Below are 18331 nucleotides of genomic sequence, written 5' to 3'. Positions count from 1 at the left end.
TTATTCAGACTTTATATTTTACAAATTTGTGGAGCAGAAATGGGAGTAAAATATGTAAGATTTGGACGGAGCTCAGAGATGGAAAAACATTAAAGAGAGGCATTTATGTATATATATATATATATATATATATATATATATATATATGTATGTATTGATTCTGAAGACGACAGCCGTGCTGTCGAAACGTCAAATAACAATTTGTGAGTGACCTTTCTTTGTGTCTCTATATTCTAAAAATCTACATCTGTGTTTTTATATATTTGTGCGTCGCCGAAGAGCGTTCCATTTCGAAGATTTTATATATATATCTATATGTATTTTTTATATACATATATTATATATGTATATAAATACATACATATACATATATATATATATTTATATATATATATATATATATATATATATATATATATATATATATATATACATTATATTGCTATTATAGCTGAGGGAATTAGTTTTTATTTCTATAAAACTCCACTTCTGAGAGTTCAGTTTCCATTTCCTTCAGAGCTGCTAAGAGAGCTATTACAAACCGACTTCATCTCCTGAATCATCAGCTACAGGTATTGGCGTCAGGAGTAAGTACATATCATTAATTAATAGCATTAATTTTCTTCTTAGGGCATATGTGATACCTTAAAGAAATCCATATATAATTGATTTTATCAATAGGATTGCATACAGTTTGTTAACTAAGCAGTAGTAGTAACACATATACAGCAATGTCTAACGTAAATTCACTATATAACTTATCATTAATAAAGTTATCAAAATATATTTTTCAAAGTGCATTCGTTAAGAGGCGAAAGGGGCAATCACCGGGTATCTCATTTAGAAATTGTATGCAGAGTAAAGTTGACATAATCTTTCACCATTTATCCGATTCAATACCTCGCACTACGTTTAATCGCATTGAGGAATTTAATATTGCAGAAGAATACGCGTTTCTGTTCGAACGGGGGTATAAAGTGGATGGCATTCGTTACAAGGTTTTTTCTGCTTTAAGATACTCCATTTAATGCAATTAGATGAAAATGTATATTTTCCATACGTATCATTTTTTATTTCAGCAACAGCTCAAAAAACCTTTAAATCATGCCCTCTATCCAAGAAATTCTCGTAAATTTTAATTCCGGACGATACACTTCCATAGATGATTTGGAACAGGCATTAACGATCATTTACGAGAAAATCGTGTTCAAGAATTAATCCATACATAATATGGAAACATGAATGAAACATCAGATACGCTAAAAAGAAGATGTTTTTGTAGTTATTTTTTCGTTTATTATAGCCTGGACGAAGCAATGCCCCATGAGAACACCAATGAATACAGGAGAAATGTTTAGAATCAATTAGGAAGGGGTTTTCATGAGATTGAATCGGCAATCAGGTCCCGACTAAAAACGTTTTGGATTACTTTAGAGCGGGAGGAGAGTAAAGATGTAATTCCGTTTCTAAACGAAATTAAAATTCAGGCAATTGAAAAATTACGAGAACAGGTATTGATTAATAATGCAATCAAATTTAATGTAGCGTTAATTTGCATATTTCACAAAGGTGAGAGAGAGGAAATGGAAGCTTCTTTCAAGGCGGAAAATGGTAGTGTTGTACACGGATAAAATGCAGGAAATTGTAGAGGAAGCATTTTCCAAACTGATGAGGGAAAAATCTGAATTTCAAGCAAAGGGGTCCGGTTGGACACCAGCCGCAGTTATTGGTATGGAATTATGGATAAACAAATACAATCCTCTACGAGGTTCTACGTTCATTGAATTACCGGCAAAAATTAAAAATACAAAAGCAGTGATTAACGTGAAAAATAAAGACCAGTACTGCTTCAAGTATGCCACTTGGGCAAAGAATATCGAAAGGGATCCTCAAAGCGTTTCCAAATATAACACGCAAGCATGCCATATGGGCTACAATTGGGACTGCATCGCGTACCCAGTCGAGCTGAAAGATATCCCTAAATTCGAACGTGCCAATAACATTTCAATCAACGTTTTTGGTCTGACAGATAAGAACCTCGTATACCCACTAAAAATTGTAGATCATGAGCTTGAGGATCATCGCGACCTCCTTTACATTAGCAACGAAATAACCGCTCACCAATGTCGGATTAGGAATTTTGATAAACTGATTCACTCCCAAATTACCAAACATTGTAATGGAATATTCACTTGCAAACGCTGCCTCACATATTACCAGAATGAGTGCAAGCTAGAAGAGCATCAACAGCTAAGTAAAGGTACAGGCGAGCCGAGTAAAATCGTTCTACCTGACGAGGACAAAAAATATTCACAATTCACTCACTTAAATTATTCCTTTCGGGTACCTTTTGTCATTTACGCTGACTTTGAATGTCTTTTATATATATAGAAATATATATACTACCTTGATCAAAAATTTCCCGGAATTTATTCAGAAAATTAAAAATACAAGTTTATTCATCTAAATCTATATTGTCCCCTTCAAAGTAATCCCCATCGACTGCAACACACTTATGCCAGCGCTTGATCCAATCCTCGAAACATTTTTTATATTCGGTTTTCGGTATGTCCATCAGTGCTTCCTGCGATTTTTCCATTACTTCCTCTCGGCTGCTAAAACGCGTTCCCCGTAATGGTTTTTTAACTCGATTGAACAGAAAGAAGTCACAGGGAGCCAAATCAGGTGAATTCGGTGGCTGTTGGATGGTATTTGTTGCATTTTTCGTCAAAAAATTACGAATAATGATAGCACTGTGCGACGGTGCGTTATCATGGTGCAAAATCCACGAGTTTTCTGCCCACATTTCTGGTCTCTTTCGGCGAATTGCTTCACGCAAACGTCTCATAACGCCCAAATAATACTCTTTGTTTACTGTCTGGCCTTCTGGCAAAAATTCATGATGCACTACACCGTTGTAATCCATGAAAACCGTCAGCATTGCCTTCTTTTTTGACTGAAAACGACGTGGTTTTTTTGGTCTCGGCTCATTTGGTGAACGCCATTCACTTGCCTGATGTCTGGATTGCGTGTCGTACTCATAAACCCACGTCTCGTCTCCAGTAATGATCCTTTTGATGAATGTGGGATCGGATTCAGCCTCGCAAATCATGTCTTTTGCGACGTCAACACGGTCTCTTTTTTGCATGAAATTGAGGTCTTTTGGCTCTGCTACACGACGGAAACCCAAATCATTAACCACAATGTCTTGGGCGGATCCATAGGCAATGTTCAAGTCCTCCGCTATTTCTCTGATGGTTAATTTGCGGTTATTGACCAACATTTCTTTTACTTTATCAATTTTTTCACCGACTTTCGATGTCGATGGTCTGCCACTGCGTTCATCATCTTCGATTGACTCACGACCACTTCTGAACCGCTCGTGCCACTGGTAAACGACCGTTTTTTTTAGAGAATCGTTGCCGAAACACTTTTCCAACATTTCCAACGTCCGTGCGCCACCAAATCCGTTTTTTACGCAAAATTTAATACAAGTTCGTTGTTGCAAATTTAAATCCATTTCTGCAATTGTAAAAAATCGTCAACACACACAGAGATAGATGTACTCTTGGCTACGTAACTTTTGCAAATGTCAAGTTATGACACCAAGATTTAAAGGGAATATCAACAACAGATGTACCAATTTAACAAAAAAAACAGAACTCAAATCGGAACGATGGGAGCGCCACACGGTGGTTATTCCGGGAACTTTTTGATCAATGTAGTATATATATATATATATACATATATATATACATATATATATATATATATATATATATATATATATATAAATACATACATGCATATACATATATAGCTACATGTGATATATGTATATATATAATATAATGGGACGGCACAATAGAACGCAAATAGAATAGCAACATTTAAAATGAGCCTTCGCCGAGGCCTTCTTCAAGCAAGACAGTCTCACTTGAAGAAGGCCTCTGAGAGGTACGAGAGCTCGAGCAATTTACCGTGTGAGTGTCCTTTTAAATGTTGCTATTCTATTTGTGTTATATTGTGTTCGCCCATTAATATATATATATATATATATATATATATATATATATATATATATAAAATTATATTTATATAATTATATATATATATATATATATACACACAAGGGGCGTTCTTCGAAGCAAAAATTCATCCTCCCGGGGCAAAACACCCCGGGAGGATGAATTTTTGACTGCCACGGACGGCCACCAGACAGGAGTCACCCGCCTTCCATCTTGTGCAAAGAATGGCGCAATAAAAGCCCCCGGGGGAGAAACCGTCGAGATAATCTTTTTCGATACAAGCAAGCATAGGACTTCTGTGAGCAATACCTGCACTTTATTTCTCTATATTTCTTTCTTTTTTCCTCATACTTTATTTCTCAAATAAATGCGTATATTTTAAATGCTGTCGTCTGTTCAGCCGTCGTCTGAGCATGTTGTCTTTGGCCCAGCGATAAAAAGCGTTTAAGCAGTTTAGGTTTATTAAAAGTACATTGTGAAAAAAAATTGCAAGTGTTTTTATTTCTGTAATAATGGACGGCACCTAACGACTACAAGGTAGTAGTAGTTGAGTCGATTAAAACAATTTTTTCCCAGAATCGATGCATTCACACAAAAGTCTTGAAAGTAGCACCCCTGTGCGTCCACATACCCCAGTTAGCGGGTTTTCCACACCTCGTATGCCTTCAGGAAGGCGCCGTCCGGAATGCTGCTAAGCTCCTCACGGACTGCTGTAACTCCAGCACGCCTAGTACGGATTTGCGCCTCGGGAAGAGGAAGAAGTCTGGCGGGGCGGCGACAAAGAAATTGGGTCCTCACTCCTCACATGGTCGAGGAGCTCTTGTCGTATCCGCGTCCGAATTTCCTTTTGTTCGTTCGAGGGCACACGTGGCAATAACTTAACACACACTTTTCTTATGCCCATATTTTCAGTTACAAGTTGATTCCAATTACTTTTAGGGATGCCAAATTCATCGAAATCCATGCGATTACTAAATCTGCGATCCATGTCTAACAAAGCCTTCCCTCTTGCAATATTTTCGTCACTTTTTGAGGTCGAAGGACATCCTGAATGGTCGGCGTCTTCAACATCTTCTCTACCCTCCCGAATGACTGGTGCCGCTCAAAAATCCCCCAACCGCCCGTAGCGTTATCACCATAAGCTGCCTTGAGCGTGACATTAGTCTCTTTCCTATTTTTGGCGAGTTTCACGCAAATTGTGTTGTTCTTAGCACTGCTCTAATAATCTGCATAGGCGGGAGCCAACTTTCACCGGCCTCAAGCCTTTCCAGAGACTTCCCTCCCTCGAAGCCAATCAGAGAGAAACCGCCACCCGAACCTTGGGGCACACCTGGTATTACCTTCTCAGCATCTATCGAGTATCCTCTCCTTTTTAACCAAATTATTGCCTTCTTCGTCACTTCTACGACCTTCTCATGCCGACCCCGGTGGCGGCGGGGTAACGTCCTCGTCTTCCATTCCAAGGGTCGCGCGTTCGATTCCCGCCTGGGTGAGTTTACCTCCATCTAGGGCTTGGATGTTTGTAAATGTGACCATTTTTATCGTTGTTAATAGTTCGATGTAAGCCCAAAATGTGCTGTTTTCGGACTAATACTGAATAAATAAATAAATAAAATAAATTCTCATGCCTGTTTTTAAGCGTTTAAAATAGCTTTTCTCTACCTTTCTCTGCATGTTTAATTCTCCTGAAATTCTCCATTCAATCACACCCTTCAATATACCACTACCTTTCAGTGTTTCCACCACCCTGGTTTCTCTATATTTCGCATTTCCCTTGATTAGTCCTCTCACCTCAAAGTTCAGGTTACAGTTGTTACATGGTGTCGCGCTCCGTATTAACCTTTGCTAATCTATTCTTCGTATATTTACTTATACTATACTTAATGTACTTTTACTCAATCTTTCTGTACATTCTTCCTTCGCCGACGTAATTCTGTTTCTTATATTTCCCATTTTCTGTAATGACAATACTCAATTTTATCGCGGTTTATCATCAACTTGTACTACTCGCATAATTCTTGCAAAGTACTCAACATTAAATGCTATCCCTTGGCTATCTGACTAGCTGTTGCTTGATCATCTGCACGTCTAAATCACTTAAACATCTCGAAGGACATGTTTGATTCCCGCTAGTTCACATCCTAAGCCATCAATAACGTTTTCTCACCATATATATGTAATGTTGCAAAGCTACGGCGGCAACGACAAACTACAAAACTACACCACATACAACTACAAAACCTGACCCTCCCTTTGTCAGCCTCAGCTCAAATGCAGAAGTAGTCACTTCGGGTATTCCACCGAGAAGTGTTATCTGACCCCTTCTATTCCTTCTTAATGTTTACGAAAATGAATCCGTAGTCACCAGTAAGATTCGTTTATTCACCGATGATGCATTGGTTTACAAAGATATCCGTATTCCTGAAGATAAAGCAGCTTTATCAGATGACCTTAATGCAATACAGCGATGTTGTGACACTTGGCAAGTAGAAGTAAACTTAAAAATATGCGTAGTGATAAATGTTTGGGAAAAGGGCAATAACCACCCGAACGCCTACTGCATTGGGAACACCAACATGGAATGCGTAGACCCGATTAAATACCTAGGTGTCCCCTCGCTCACGATCTCTCCAGGGTAAAACATGAACGGGGAATATATAGTATGGACAAGCTAACAGAAAATTAGGATTTATTAGAAGATTACTGGGTAAATGTGATGAAAAGGTCAAAGATAAATGTTATCTGTCGCTGGTTAGGCCTTATTTAGAATATGCTGCTAATGCTGCTGGGATCTTCACGAAGTTGGATTGATTGCCGAATCGGATCGCGTGCAGCGTAGAGGAGCTTGATTTGTGAAACCTTGTCATGATAAACTTAGTAGCGTATGCGAAATATTAGCGCATTCAGGTAGGGAATCACTCAATCAGGGAGCTAAGGTTGAGTATAAGGTAATATCTTGCATGAATTGGAAGGATGTCTCTTTAGCGATGATGTTGAAAATGTAATATTAGCCCCATTGTAAAACGGTAGGCGAGATCATGTTAGTAAAATTAGAGAGATTAAAGGTATAACAGATGGATTTGAGATGTCATTTTTTCCGAGAACAATAAGGGATCAGAAGAGCATTGTTCGATTACGCCAGGGGTGGTAATATCTGGGTAAAAATTAGGGTGGCGTGTATTCACCCCGTGCTCTACAACCTGGTGGTGGCTTGCAGGTACTAAAAACACAAATGCTAAATACTTATACCCCTATCATTTATTTTTTAAATTTGTTCCGAATAAGTCCCCTATCTATCCCTCCATTGCACACGTAAGTTTCTTTATCCTTTCGTCGACTCAACAGAAAACAACCTTTCGTGGCTGGTAAAGTAAAACTACTCCCACTACAAATACTGCAACTTAAACTATTTTTGGAGTTCATATAATGAAATTATCCAGCCTAATTTATTCCTCTTAAATACTGCCGCATAAACTCAATCATTCCTTTTCTTTTGTAATGAATAGATCCAGGCGTAACTTTGCGGAATCGTTCCATTGTGAATAATGTTAAAACAACACTTTGTAACTCCTCATGAAAAAAGCTTTATTGCGACCTAGGTTTTACTGCGGTGCAGCTGCTTCATCTTTATTCTTCCATTAATTATTTAGCAACGCTTCGGGGATAGTATCAACTCTAAATGTCTTATTCGACCTCATTTCCCTGGGGCTCAATTTTTTATTTACTCTCTCGTATTCTTGGACTCCACTTATCTTCGCATGCGTCGTTACTTTCCAATTTCTAAATTGACAAGAACAAAATCGATATAATATATTAATTTCTCGCCAAAGTTTATAACTTATATTTATTTAGATTTCTTCCCATTTTCATGTTAACGTTATTCCATTTTTTCTTGCATCTATCGTCTTTAAAATCTGTGTCACCTTCTTCTGTACTTTCTCTTCGGTTAAGCAAGAATCCGAGGAATGCTGACCTCAAATGCCTTGCATCGCCCATCATTGGGTGGGAACGGTACCTGGACTGTCTCGTAGGGGCTGATTAGATCTGGTACTTGAAAATGAAATTAAAGCCATAGTGCAGTTTTCTTTAAATGGCATATATTTTCCGTTCTTCTGCTAATTTTTTTTAATGCTCTAGAACCATAAAGAAAAAATATTGATGCTCTTATAGTATATCCAGAATCGGATAAAAGATGGCAACACCCGTCGATTTGTCTCCATTTTTCGGCAAATCACTCAGGCACGTGCTCTGTCTATTCAATATGTTGAATAAGGTTTCAAGTTAGAGGAAGTGGAATAGATATAAATAGTTCTTGTAATATCGAAACTTTAAAAATGCGGAGGATAAAACAAACATTTATTCCCTATTTTTTTTCGAATTTTCCCCCAAAATAGATGTGTTTTCCATGAAGGCAAATACTGAATCATTGACTTCCTGGGGCCCAGGTCGGGAGTGGCAGGGTCGGTATTGTCAGGGAGGGAGAGGGCGGGGTTTGGGAAGGGAATTATGGGATCCTGAGAAAATATTAATACAAATCGTTATCGGGAAAGGAGCACCACCGAATGCGAAGGGTGGAGGGGAAAGTGGAAACGGGAAAAGGATGGATGAGGGGACGGAATGGATTTTGAAGTCGCGCTGACTTCCAAATCTTATTGGTACTCCATAGCGGAGAGGGAAGAGGCGGGAGAAGGGATTGGTGAGATGAGAGATGCGAGGGAGAGCATATGCATGAGAGAAGGGCGGGGTACTTCCTCGAGAGGGGTTGAGGCGAAGACTTGGAAAGGAGGACTCGATTTGGCAAGAGTACTTTCAATACGCATACAGGGAAGGCGACCCTTTTGGCGATTGAGTTCTTAAGTTCATGAAATTAAAGTATACGTATGACTCGCGTCCAATGAGATTCAGGTATCGTTTATTTTTGGGTCTATTAGGACCATAGCATGTTTTTAAGGCAAAAAATATTTTTTAATGGTATTCACAACTGTTCATTATTAAGTTTAAATGTTTCATCAGATCTTATTATAAAGGTAAATATACGAATTAAGTATCTTAGAAAATCCAAACAATTTATTTGTTAGAATTTCTTCTTCTTTGTCTAGGGTTATAAAATTGACTTTTGTTCTGAGAAATGAAGCATTATTTGCAATAGCCTCGTTGGTTCTCCCCGATTTCATAGAAAAATACCTCAACTATGCCCCAATGAAGCACACGTTGTGAGCATATAAATCGAACTTCATTGGAAGAGAAAGTGTAGTCCAGTGATGGCATCGGAGCGATGGACATATTCTGACTGATGTGGAATGCCTACTAGTCTTTCTCTGCCCGATGCAGGACAAACCAGAACAACGAATCGCATGCCTTCATTTGGATAGAAACAAAGTATTATCCGGACAGAAAATGTTTGACCACTCGGTCAAAGTCAAAGTTATTATTCCGACGGTGGATGTCACTAACGGCCTCTTCGTATACGGCGCTCTATTTGCCTACCACCTGCACCGTAGTCAGTCAATCAATTTTAGTTGCTTCTTCGACCTCGTTACCTAGACTAATTGTAATCGAGACTCACCGTGGAATTAATTTTCCGGAGCACCCATCCAGCTCTGCGTGCTAAAATTCTAGTATGAGTCAATAAATAAGTCGTAAACTTCAGCAAGACAAACGTAGAAGCTGTTACAAACATTTCATTGGGAACGACTGGGACATCCACCGTGCAATCATGACTTAGCCCTCCGGTGATCTTCACCTGTTCAGGCCCTTAAAAATCATTTTTGTGGCTGACGTTTTGTAAATGATGATTCCGTATTCCAAGAGGTTACTAATTGGCTACGACAGCAAACAAAACCTTCTTTGCTTGCCGGTTACAGAGAACTTGTAAGGGATGGGATGAGTGTTTGAATGTACAGGGTTGATATGCATGAGAGTGAGATAAATTTAAGGACGTTCCTTTGATAATTATTTCATCGATCTAGTTTTGCGAGTTATTGACTTATCCTCGTAAATGCACATAAGCCATTGGAGTGATACCTTCGCAGCATATTTTATTCTTTTCTGCATAAATTAGCACAAAAACAAAACGAAGGTTAAGGTCTTCAGTTATTGCGTTCATAAAACTCAAACAGAATTTCGGTAACGAATTCTCAAACTTTACTTAAAGTTAGCTTTTAAAACTCGCTCTAGTGGCGGTTGGCGGCGGAGGACAATGATGCATTTGTATGCGAGTCCCGCGCGAAACGAAGAGAGCATGGCTGTCTCCATGATCGGTGGTTGGCGTAACTGACAGTGGTTGGAGTGAAAGAAGCCACGATGCTTTGATCATTTTGCATCTGCTAAGTCCGAATAAAATAAATCTGTACTTTAAAATTAAAACAGGACGAAAAGGATGCATGTCAATACTTATAAATAATCTAAATGGAGTATTAAGAAATCTCCGGGCTTCAGTTTTAACGTTTGATTAAAGAAATCGGGCCTCAATACTACGTCTTGGTATCCCGTTAATATTTATAGAACATGAAAGTTAAGGTTAAAATAGATTTGGAAAATGTTAAGCAAATAGACTTGTGAATGGTAGCGAGCCATCAATTGTTAGTCATCGTAATTTTATTCATTAATACTCGTATACGCTTCAGGGAGGCTGTTATTGATTTGTTTGCTATTTTCTGATTTCCGGAAGGAGACAAAACCAGAACGCAGACAAGGACATTAAACATTGTGTGTAGTTCACTTTCTCAGTTATTTTGGAAGAGATGGCAAATGAATTTGGTGAAAACTGGTTGAAAAAAGTAGGGAAAAACGCAAATTTTTAGGTTTCATAAGAGTAGTAATTGTATACAAATATTTGTTAATGAATGCTGGATACTTTCCCAAAGGAAAACGACTAAGGCATTTTTCAAGATAAAATAGCGCACAACACAAAACCAGTCGTCCGTAAAACTAAATTTAATTAATGATCAAATAAAAAGATCTCTTTATAAGTCAATCACGTAATGATTACTTCTACATAAGTAGAATTGCTATTGAGGTTGATACTTTTCTTATACGTTGAATAAGTTGTCGGGTAATTGAATTTGTGGCATAATACGGAATGTTACACCCCATAAATTCATGAAACACAAGTTATAAGCTGTTTATGTGCGATTTTTGTTTTCTTTATTAAAGTTACGATTGAATTTTAATATAATTTTAATGATTTCTCCACAACTTTACCCTGAACCGAAAGTAGATACGAAGCATCCACGATGGAACTTCCCCATTGAAATCAATACTGCCACAGCAAGTAAAGCAAAAGTTTTTCCCGGTTTTAATTGATTTTCTTTGGCTAAAGGCAGTGAAATAATATACCCATTAAGCCATACCATGTCTAAAAACAACTTTTTCCGTACAACTCAGCAGCTATATGATAGCATTCAGCACCAAGCTTTAAGAATAAATCAATTTATGACACCCTATTGCTCGAAAAACATAAAAAATATAATCCTAGGCTGGAAACTTAATGTACGTCTGCATACTTGTCAAATATATATTTGCCGAAGTATTTCACTAATTAAGAGATATAGACGTAAAAATAATGCTCATAAAGTGGGAATTGGTCTCGTTCCTATAGTGAAGAGTGAGTGAGATTAGTTACGAGTGCTGAGGAAGAGAAAAGCGAGACTGTGAGAGAGTAGATTAAGAAACGGTATTATTGAAGAATGATGATGAAACGAAGGCGATGGAAAGAGGCCAAAAAGAGAGAGAAGAAAGGAGAAATACTGAGGCTAGTTGAAAAGAGAATGTTACTAAAGGTAAGCGAATGGGAGAGAGAGCGAATGTGAATGGCGAGGCAGAAAGGTTGGAAAAGAAATATATTTATTTCTGAATTCATGCAATTACGATGTGAAATAGTCTGACGCAACGAGCAGAGGACACCTTCAAGGGATATAGAAAAATAATTGAATGACGTATAAGGTCATATAAGAAGAAATAAGAAGTTTGTGAACAACTAATAAATCTTGGAAAGATGGAACACCTCAACTGGTAAAAAAGTAAAGGGCTCCTGAGTAGCTCCGATCAATGTTTGGCTAATGAAATTTCCTCAAGTACCGATAATGGTCCAGTTAGAAGCCAGGTAAAGACAAAACTTAAGATTTATGATTTTAGCAGCAAAAAAGTGAGAAATATTCAAGAGCCATAAAAGAGAAGGTCTCGTAAACCAGTAGGTACGTCTCGAACACCAATGGTTGACCCGAAGAAATGTAATGAGAGGGAACTTGAAACAGAATTTAATACTCACACCCAAATGGATTCGTATTGCTTACTTCATTTAACAGGGACAAGGCTTCTAAACAGTCCAAAAGTGACGCTAAAAATGGTTATGAAAATATAAAAGCAGAGCTGCTAAGGAGGCGACTTTAGAGAATAAAAAACGATTCCAGGCATGATTATGATTACTTGCGTTCATCACAATCGTGGGAAAAAAGTTATCCAACTGATAAAAGCAACACGGAGGAGTCTTAAGGAGCATGCGAAAACAAAGAAACGCGAAGTGAGTTGTATTTTAATTATGTGAAAGGAAAGCAGATTTAAAGTAAACTTTAGGTCAGGTGAAAGAGAATTGGGAAGGGAATGGAAGGCAAAAATTGTTTTCGAAAAGACAGAGATGGGCGTTCCACAGCAAATAACTTTATAGCCTCCCCCTCATCCGCCTCCCTTCCTCCGTCTAAAATAAATAAAAGGGCAGAGAAGGATGAGAGGAGTGGGAGGGAGGGGGTAATGAGGGGCGAGGGAGGGAGGCTACAAGAGAAACAACAGAGGGAAGGGCGAAAGGAATGCTGACGGTCGCGGATTTGCTCACGGCACGAGAGGCAGTCATAAAAGACATTGAATAAAGCCTGAAAGCCGGAGGGAAAGGAAACAAGCAGTGAAACAGACACAGGGTTCCAGAGAAAGTGGAAAACAATGCTAAAAATGTATATACGTACACCCATATGAAGGGCAAAAATTGCCTAATCACTGTAAATGTAATGTGAGCTAATTCATCCCCTTACTGTTTACGGGACTGAAATACTGGGTGTGATAAGGAAATCCATTGAGTGCTATATTTATTCCCCTTTGACTCGTATTCATCCATGATGTTCCCTTTGAGTCGAATATATCGAAGAGCTTTTTAAATTATTATATATTTGTGTTTAATTCATATTGATAGGGCATTCTAGCGTTTTTATTACCTATCGAGAGGATACAGAGCCATAAATGCACTTATGAGTGCATGCGAAACAAAAAATTTAATTTATTAAGAACTAATAATTAATCTTTTGACCTCGCAATGCTTTTATTATTAGTCATGTAGAGGGAATCGTAATAAAAAGATGGCGCTAGAGACACGAGACTCGTACCCTCAATTAACAACAAGCCGGAGTTAACAGAGAAAAACTAATGAGAACACATTGCTCTGTAAAAATAAGGCATTTTGCCGGCATTTTAGTCAACTTCAGATTTTTCACATGCATCGCTAATTGCCTCGGGTGGAATTCAAAAGGTTTTTACCCGTCTGTGTACAGAACAATATTTTCTCCCGCCATGTCATATTATTTAACTGGTAGAAAATTAAGAAAAAGTGCGTAAATATTTCTGATTTAAGCATAATCCATATTACTTGGAGAAAACTACATTAAAGTTTACAGGATGGGCGGAAGAGTAACAATAATGGGGTGCTCTCATCCCCCTGGTATTTGGATTCAGTCGAGAGTCCTCGTGCGATCATTGGCAAACACAAAAGTCTACCGCACATCACGTTGAAGACTTCTCCGGAGATTCTTGTATTTTTTGCGACAGTGGATCTTTGAAAGATAAGATCTCAGTAAAATCCCAAAGCATACTGGCAATCGCCTTTATCGTATCACGGGAGAGGAAAAATGGTAGTTGGATACAAGTGCGTAGGACCAAAGGACGAATTGCGCTAACACCTGAATAAAAAACGCCAACCTGGGGGCGATAGATATGGACGAGAGGCGTGGCCCGGGGCAAGAAAATGAAGAAGGAGTCCTGGGTGAGACGCGATTGAAAATACAAGAGCGAAGGAGAAAGGTTTGGCCTGATGTCTGTGGAGCAGGATGGTGGCGGGGCAGTCAGGCGGGAGGGGGCAGAGGGCATGGAGCAATTGTCGGGGCGGGGAGGCGTCGTTTTGGAACGAGATGAATGGTGGTGCGTGGTCAGGGCAGGGGAGGACGGGCGTGAGCGATGCACGCTGAGGAGGGGTTCGAGGGACGAGTGCTAGGGAGGGGCGGTAGGGCGGGAGCGCGGAGGGCTGTTTCTGGTTCCGTCAGAGCGGGATTCATGGTCGCGCCAAAGCCGCCGTTTGCTCGCGTGAATCAGAACGCAGGATTTGTGGGGGGGTGGCGCGAACGTTGGGCGTGGGTCAACACAGAGAGGACGACGATTGCCTTGGAACTCGAGTGAACGGTGGAATTTGGAGTTGGAAATTTCCTTAGCTGAAATAAGTCCTCTAATTCTCATTCTTACGTACTCATGTATCATTTTATGGAATGATCTGAGGAGGACAACGGCTTTATTCAAAAGAATATGAAAGAGTATGAGCCGATTTGAACGTGCCTCCCTTCCAAATTCTGTTGAACTTTAGTAAAATGCCAACTTTGCCTGTTATTATTACAGGAATACGAAACTTAGGGAATGCTGGCTCTTAAAGCTATCGTTAAAAATATAAATACTAGCAAGGGCGGAAAAATCTCCAGGGAAATATCAAAATAAAATAATATTGTGAACTGAGCAATAAACACTAGTATACTGAATGCCATTGAATAAATTATTACAATGTTTATACGATCGGTCTTTATTTTGCGTACCAGTTATTATGCTGCAATTTGAAGAATTTTATTAAAACTGGTTAAACTTAGGAGATGGGACCCAAAAGTAATGGGAATTGGGTTGCTGTGGGGAGCCTTGTTTGGCCGGTCTTACGTTACGCCACCTGCGTCAGTATGCGCAGCGCCGTCGCTATGATCGGTCGGTCCTTAGAGGAGAGCTGTTTCAGTGAAACAAGTATTTTCATTTCGGTGAAAAACGTGATGGCGGATTATCAAGAGCAACGCGCTGCAGAGAAATTTTTTTTCCTGTTGGGGAAATGGGCCGCGGAAACTATTGTAATGCTCAAAACTGCTTTTTGTCCTAAGCAAAACCAGTCTACGAGTGGTTTACACGTTTTAAAAAAGGTGAAATGTCAATTGAAGACCAACCCCGTTCAGGCCGTCCTTCAACATCAAGAACTGACGAAAGCGTCGACAAATTCAATGCCCTCATTCGTGAAGACAGTCGCAGAACCATTGATCAACTCTATGAGATGTCTGGGGGGTTCAATTCAAACGATTCTAGAGTAGATCTTTGGCACATAGGTGACTGGTTCTTCCATCATGGCAACGCGCCGACTCATACCGCCCTCTCCGTGACAAAAACGGCGTGACATCGATTGTCCACCCACCCTACTCACCGGACTTAGATCCCTGTGACTTCTTTTTGTTCCCCAGACTCAAAAGGGACATGAAAGGAAAGCGTTTTGACACTGTGGAGGAGGTAAAACAAAAATCGCTTGAAGGCCTAAAGGACATCCCGATAAATGAATTTCAGAAATGTTTCGAACAATGGAAGCATCGTTTATAAAAGTGCATTATTGTGATCAATGGGGAATACTTTGAAGGTGAACAAAATTTAATGTAAATATATTGAGAATTAAAGAATCTGTAACAACATTCCTGTTATTTTTGGGTCTCCCCTGGTAAAAAGGTAAGGTTTCAAGTAAATAAACGTTGGCTTGAAGAGATTTTGAGTAGTGATTTTTCAATATTGTTCTCCAAAGAGCCAACGAACCGGGCCCGCCCTGCAGTTATACGGGGCAAATTTTTTCCAAACTTCATTTCAAATATCTTCCTCTTCACAGAATAACTGAATTATACTCTAAACTTACATCTTCATACTTACCTACTTTAAAATTTCCGTTTCTAAGCATTTTGCTGTTTCATCATATGCATGCAGCGTTTGACAGAAAAATTAGAATTCAGACGTGGAATCATCGGACCATGCATCATGATGAAATTACTTCTGGAAGAAATTAAGGTTACGGACGGGTATTCCGGGGAACGTCGCGATTATCGGCTTATCATCTCCGGTTTGAAGTCTCTCTTGAATGTGAATTAACATTAAGTCTTTACAAATGCATCCCGGATTAGAGTGTACGGTTCGAAACGACCCAGGAAGTAGAAAGGACTGTTAACATCGCTCCCAAGAAATGAAATCGGTAGGTGTAGCACGAGAATGAATTGTGAATTCGAAATTGTAAGAGATGTTTCATTTAGCATATTTTTATTGTTAGCTCTTATTACGTGACTTACGTCACCGAGGTACTCATTTCATAAATTACAGAAATTATAATGGTTAACTTATAATTTGAGTAACGCCTTTTCAATTGTAGCCTTCGCGTGTACCTTACTCTATTAGTGAAAAACCTCAACGAAGCATAAAAAACCATGCAAAATGGTGTCAGAAGAATGAAGTTGCACTCCAAAAATGCTTCAATAAGTGAAATATAAGAAGATTAAATGAAATCAAAAATTTAATAAGGTTTACTAAATCACTCATTATATGGCCACTGCTGTTTATACCTGTAGAACAGTCAAATACTGCATTGAATATCCATTATACAATTCGTGAATTCACCTATGGTTAAACCTTAAAAATAATATCTCCATTATAATAATTTCACACGGTCGACTAATTTTTTTAATCTGCTCTAGTGTTTTTATTTGCGATTGATAAAATAATAATGCGTTTCAATTAGTCCTCAGGACATTGGTATTTGGCTATGACAGCAATCTTTAATGCATAAGGGAGAAAATGTCGTTGGCGATCGGAATACTTAATGATCAAACATTAAAGAAATAAGTTCACAAGCAAGTCACGAGTACATACTAGCATTAATTCCGTGGAAAATGGTTATAAACGCAGTCTTAACGCAGAGATGAAAATATTGAAGTCTCCCGCTCTGAATCGACGCTCCGATTTCATATGAACTGTACAAGGGATCAATTCTCAGAAAGTATTATGTGTACGTGCTCATCCATCGGAGGTGACGGGATAGACTCATAACCCACTGCAAAACGGCGCCCCGTTCATGGAATAGGTTTCGAGGAAATTCAATGTAAAAAGAAGGGAGCGTTTCATGCGAGGGAAAGTTGCGTGGAGATGAGAGGCGGCTAGGGAGGAAGCGAGGAGGTGGGCTGGAAGGGAGGAGGGGAAGGGGGGAGGCTGAAGGGGGGAGGCAGAGGATCCTTGTCTGGAGGAAAAGGGAGATTGATGAGGAATCAAGGGGAGAGAAATGGAAAGCATTGGGGAAGGGACGAGCGGGAAATGGGGAATTCGGGGCCTTGGAGGGTGGGTGGGTTGAGGGGGTCTAAAGGGATGCTGGATGCATGTCGTAGGAGGGAGGAGAGAGAGCGAGAGATAGATAGAGGACGCCGAACGTGGGTGGTGGGGGTGGGGAGGGTGAGGGGAGTGAAGAGGGTGGGGGGGTGGTATCAGAGGAAGCGGGAGGGAAATGGGATACGGGCTGGGGGACCAGGGAAGGAGCCGTGAAAGCGTTTTTGGTGAGTTCTTTCCCATTTCAAAAAAAAAAGGTGGTTCTCCTGCATATCACGCGGCCTGATTGCAGAGATGAAAACGAATCGTAATGAGTGGCACAAACGAGGATTTTGGCGAAGGAATTTGATACCTTTACTATCTGGATCTGAGATTTCATTTGCCTAATTACTTCCCATTAATCCAGCGGCATATTAGCCAGCACGGTGTTGCATGAACCGGTTGAGAAGTTCGCAGCTGACCGGAGGGCTGACACTTCGTTCGGGGCGCTGGATATATTTGGGGATGGTGTGGACACGGGGGGGGGGCACGGAGTAGGGAAGAGAGCCCCTTTCACATTCCTCCCCAAACTCCCATGCCACCCTGCGCACACCGTGGGATGAAGAAGGCTAAGGCACCACAACAGACGCGCAACTCTTACCTACTCATGACCTCGTGCAGACATTTCTTTCGTCCTCTCTATTCGAACGCACGCAGTCATGCACCAAGGGTGCAATGGATCCAATCCTAACATTTTGGTACCGTTTCCGAAAACACTAAAAAAGGTTCTCTTGGGAAAAAAATTGACAATTACAATTTTTTCTGACATATTAACGCTGCGATAAGAAAAGGAAGAACAAGGTAAAATAAATTTTCGTAAAAACTTTGAAAAATTGATCTATGATGAAATCTGCATGGGAATT

General features: G+C 39.6%; 1 protein-coding gene across 1 annotated transcript; it reads left to right on the top strand.

The window, feature by feature from the left end:
- The first annotated feature begins 1608 nt into the window (after window positions 1-1608).
- On the top strand, window positions 1609-14707 carry LOC139692040 (uncharacterized). The gene is made up of 2 exons (XM_071590054.1): window positions 1609-2260; window positions 14676-14707. The coding sequence occupies exons 1-2, from the start codon at window positions 1609-1611 to the stop codon at window positions 14705-14707; spliced, it is 684 nt and encodes a 227-aa protein (XP_071446155.1).
- Window positions 14708-18331: the final 3624 nt, after the last annotated feature.

The sequence above is a fragment of the Hetaerina americana genome, unplaced genomic scaffold, assembly GCF_022747635.1.
Source record: "Hetaerina americana unplaced genomic scaffold, ioHetAmer1.1.p SCAF_4, whole genome shotgun sequence".
NCBI classification, from domain to species: Eukaryota; Metazoa; Arthropoda; class Insecta; order Odonata; family Calopterygidae; genus Hetaerina; species Hetaerina americana.
Note: the sequence above shows the minus strand (reverse complement) of the source record. Positions and strands in the feature narration are given on the sequence as shown.

What these genes read in the sequence shown, in the direction of transcription:
- LOC139692040 (XM_071590054.1), top strand. Translation starts at nt 1,609, where the DNA reads ATGGTAGTGTTGTACACGGATAAAATGCAGGAAATTGTAGAGGAAGCA. An exon ending in GCATCAACAGCTAAGTAAAG is followed by an intron (nt 2,261 to 14,675) that starts GTACAGGCGAGC and finishes TTATTATTACAG; the next exon opens with GAATACGAAACTTAGGGAAT.